The sequence below is a fragment of the Sceloporus undulatus genome, chromosome 2, assembly GCF_019175285.1.
Source record: "Sceloporus undulatus isolate JIND9_A2432 ecotype Alabama chromosome 2, SceUnd_v1.1, whole genome shotgun sequence".
NCBI lineage: Eukaryota > Metazoa > Chordata > Lepidosauria > Squamata > Phrynosomatidae > Sceloporus > Sceloporus undulatus.
In genome coordinates this window covers 332,655,833-332,660,476 of record NC_056523.1, presented here as the reverse complement: position 1 = coordinate 332,660,476, position 4,644 = coordinate 332,655,833, and the positions used below count along the sequence as shown (strand labels likewise).

General features: G+C 42.5%; 1 protein-coding gene across 4 annotated transcripts in view; it reads left to right on the top strand.

Moving 5' to 3' along the window:
• The window catches only part of CNTFR (ciliary neurotrophic factor receptor), a 549,220-nt gene that overhangs the window by 356,388 nt on the left and 188,188 nt on the right, over window positions 1-4,644 (top strand). For all 4 annotated transcript variants that reach the window (XM_042448841.1, XM_042448839.1, XM_042448840.1 and 1 more), the window contains one exon: window positions 4,031-4,261. In XM_042448841.1, coding sequence (XP_042304775.1) covers window positions 4,031-4,261 — 231 coding nt within the window. The remainder of the gene's footprint in view (window positions 1-4,030; window positions 4,262-4,644) is intronic.

The following is a 4,644-nucleotide window of genomic DNA, read 5'->3' as shown; positions in this document are numbered from 1 at the left end:
GAAGAAGATGTCATCGTCGTCGTCGTCGTCATCGTCGTAGTAGTAGTAGGGACTTGACTGCATGTCCTTCATTTTAGCCATAAAATGAAGACTGTGGAGATCAGCCTCAAGGGAAAGAACGCGCACTGTTGCAAACTGATGTAATAGGATTAGTTTCCTGACCATCGATCAGCAGTGACATCCACAGAGCACTTGGAAGTCACTGTTCTCATGAAATCACAGCGTCATAGAATCCTAGAGTTGGAAGGGACCTCAAGGGCCATCCAGTCCAACCCCATTCTGCCATGCAGGAACTCACAATCAAAGCATCCTCAACAGCCTCTGTTTAAAGTCCTCCAATGAAGGAGATTCCACTATTCTCCAAGGGAGTGTTTTCCACTGTCAAACAGCTCTTAAAGTTTTAAAGTGAATTTCTCTCTTCCTGTAGCTTGCATCCATTGTTCCGTGTTTTAGTCTCTGGAGCAGCAGAAAACAAGCTTTCTCCATCCTCAATGTGACACCTCTTCAAATACAGTGTGCCCACACCATATGCTGAAGCTACGCAGCAATTAAACGAATGGTGTACGCACCACAAGCATGTGGCCCATTGCATAAGGGAAGGGTCCACTGTCCTTATAGGGCTTCATGGTTTCTAGACCTTTCCACCATTTTGGTTGCCCTCCTTTGGACACAATCCAATTTCTCAGCATCCTTTTTGAATTGTGGAGCCCAGAACTGGACACAGTGTTCCAGGTGAGGCCTGACCAAAGCAGAATAAAGTGGCACTATTACTTCCCTTGATCTAGACACTATACTTCTGTTTTCATGGAATTATAGGACTTTATCACACAAAGGAGAGCGGGAGTTTATCCCACAAATATCCCAGAAAAATCACATAATTTCGCGAAACAATTTCACATGATGTCGCACAAAACCGGCCATTAAAGTGGTCACAAAAAAGTATTAATGTGCATCTTTTTACTTTTGGGATTCCAGCAACAATGCATTTCCGATATTACCTTATTTGTGCAATTGCATGTGATAATCATTCACACAATTTTCACTTTATTTGTGAGATGCTTTAAACGCACTTTAATCTCTCTTTAATGCTGAAATTAGCGCCAGTGTGATAAACTCCATAGATTCAGAAGGGACCTCAATGGCACTCTACTCCAACCCCCACAATGGAGGAATCCATGGGTTTACCATATCTCTCATGAAAATCCAATCTCTCAATAAAAACCTCCAATGAGGAAGCTTCAAGCACCATCCAAGGCAGGGTTTCATGCCACTTTAAGTGCTGTAGCTCCATCCTATGGAATCCTGGGATTTGTAGTTTTGCAGGGTCTTTAGCCTTCTCTGCTAAAGAATGCTGGTGCCTCCCCAAACTACAAATGTATTAGTTATTTTATCCATTTATTCCCCACCTTTCTTCCAATAACAGGAAACAAGGGATCCTACAGAATCCTGGAATTTTATAGTATGGAGCCACGGCAGTTAAAGTGGTGTCAAACTGCATTACTTCTACAGTGTAGATGCACCCAGCAATTTGTTCTGCTGTCAAAACAGTTCTTACAATTGGGAGGTTCTTCCTAAGGTTTAAATGGGGAATTTCTATTCTAGTAATTTTGATCCATTGGTTCGCATTCTAGTCTCTGGAGAAAACAAGCTGACTCCATCTTCTAGCTAACATCCCATCAGATATTTAAAGATAGCAATCATTTTGCCTCTCTGTCTTCTTTTCTCCATGCTAAACATGCCCATTATCTGTTAGGTAATGGATGCAAGTATCGGATCCCAAGGAAAAATCTCATTGCAGAGATCTGCCATTTTGATTTCCACTTCTTGGATTTATTCATTCTGGAGACTGATATTATGGTGCCCTGCTAATAACCAATGATAGTTGGGAGGACAAATTTTGTGCAGAATGAGGCAAAAGGCTGGGAAAACTCATTCTAAATCAGTTAATTACTGTGGCTAATAAGTGTCTATTATCAATTATAATTTCTACAAAATTTTCTATGAAATTTCTACTTTGGGGAGATCCAAGTCTCTCGTGAACTACTCTTTCTTGCTGTTGTTGATACTTGATTGCAGAACTGGGAAATGTTAGTAAAAAGGGGAAGGAAAAGATTTAAAACAAACAAAATTGATCCCTCCTGTTTTTCAGTTCCTTTTGCAATTCAATCATAGCAAGAAAGCTGATCTTTCCTGGCTGACCGGCAGCTGAAGTCAAAGGAGCACTTTTCCTTGCCGCACGGTCTCATTTAGCTAATGCGATCCATCAGCAGCAATTGAGGTTTAATGTAGATTTATTGTACTTTCGAGTGTATTGTAGTTTGTCCGGGCTGCACTCAGTCATTTCTGCAATTCAGTGGAATATATTGCCTTGTCTTGTGTGGAAAGTCCAGGGGAGCAAAACTAGGGCAAATGAAAGAGTGAAATGGGAGCAGTGGACTCTCTCTCTGGTGGGTTCACCCCTCATCTGAAGTGTTTGTTTATTGATTGATTGGTTGATAGATGGATTTCCTACCTACCTCCTGGCACTCACTCTGTCTCTGTGTGTCTCTCTGTCTCTCTCACTCCCTGTATATTGATCTCTGTGTGTATAGTTGGCCCTTCATAGCCACGTATTATTTATCCACAGATTCAACTTTGAAAATATTTTTAAAAATACATAAATTCCAAATTCAGCCTCTATCCCCAGCAAATGTGGAGGGCCCACTGCGTTCGCCTTAAATCAATTAGCAATGCCACTAACTGCAGGGGCTATTTTCACTTCCAGTGGACCACACTATGCCACCACACCAAAATTGGAGGTGCATACCTTCCCACTGTCCTGATTTGGCAGGGACCGTCCCAGTTAATTCTCTATCACCCCACTTTTTCAGATGCTTTTAAAATGTCCTGGTTTCTCTCTCCTCCTCCCACGTTCCCTCTTATTCCTTTGCCTTTCTTTACTTGCAGCAAATTGGGTTCAAAGTGCAAATTTCATTTGCATTCGGTTAACTCAGCAGGGGAAGAAAGGGCAGAATTCTTCCCTTCTCAGTTGGCTCAGACAAAAGTCAACTGCTGCAGCCTTTGCCAGCTTATCTGTTCTTCCTCGTTAATCCCTTTTGCCATCTTGATGGCATTCTGATATTGCTTGGCCACATGTGTCCTGGTTTGCCACTTGATAGGGGGGTATAGAAGTGTTGTGAGCTCACTTCTGATTTTGTTTTCAACTGTTGTTCATCTATGGCAGGGGGTTTGAGGAAGCAAAGCGACTGTGTTTCATAACTGTTTAAGGCCTCCTCTGGTGTTTCGGGAGAAATGCCCAAATTTATATAAATGGGGAGAGGGGCTTGCATTGTTTCAGCAGCTTGCACCAAGAGTCTCAAAGTGGGGTAGGGTTATATATATCCTGCCTTTCTACCACAATGGGATTCAAGGCAAGACTATATACAATTCACAATCTCTCCCTGTGTGTGAGCAACTGTGGTTGGTACTTAAGTCATAACCTTTAATGACATCGCCAGAGGTCATTCTTCCTAGGTCTCAGGTTTTGGCCCAGAGATCTTAGGGCCTGGAATAAATCTGAACTTGCAGCCCTAGTCCTGGACTGCTGGCACATTCCAGGATGAATGTAGTTTGAGACATCTTTAACTCTCATGGCTCCATCCTATGGAATCCTGACATTTGTAGTTTGTTGTAGCACCAGAACTCTCTGAGAGAGAAAGCTAAATATCATATTGGCTGTGTCTGCATTGCAGAAATAATGCAGTTTGACACCATTGCCATTGGTCAATGCTATGCAATCCTGGGGTTTGTGGTTTGATGGGGCACCAGAGCTCTCTCTGACAGAGAAAGGTAGATATCTCACAAAACTACAACCCCCAGAAATCCATAGCATTGAGCCATGGCAGTCACAGCGGTGTCAAACTGCATTATTTCTGCAGTGTAGCTGCAACCCTAGTGAAATAGCTAAAAATAGACTTGGAGGTGCACATACACTTTGCCCACCCCACTTGATGTTGCATTGATGAATCTACTCTCCTCTTTCCAATCCCAGAATCCCACATTCACTACGCACAGTTGGGGACCGATGTGACTTTACAGTGTGGGTCAGTAGACCCAGAGGCTGTAGTCACCTGGACAGCCAACACCACTGACCTGGATGCATCCCATCTCAATGGGTCACGCCTTGTCCTTCGCAACGTGGACCTCTCCCAGAGCGGCCAGTACTCCTGCTATGAGGGAACATCGTGGCACCTCAAGTATCGGGTCAACCTCAAAGTTGGAAGTAAGTACAGTATTTTGCATTGCTAACTGGTAATCTGTCTCACCAGCCTTTTGTGCATCTAGAATGTTGACATAGGGAAAAATTTGACCTGAATCCTTGTGATTGATTGATTGATTGATTTTTCACCTTTCTACCCAAATGGGACTCAAGGCAGATTAACTATAGACTATATACCCACTGCAGACCTACTGTAGACCTACTGTTGAGTTAGAAGTCAAAACACAAGTTAATTCCATTGCTTTGATGGGCCTACCCTGATTAGGATTGACAATAAAAGTCATATTTGTAGTCAGAATTTGTGTGTGCTCTTTCTGCATTTGTTTCTCTATCTATCTATCTATCTATCTATCTATCTATCTATCTATCTATCTATCTATCTATCT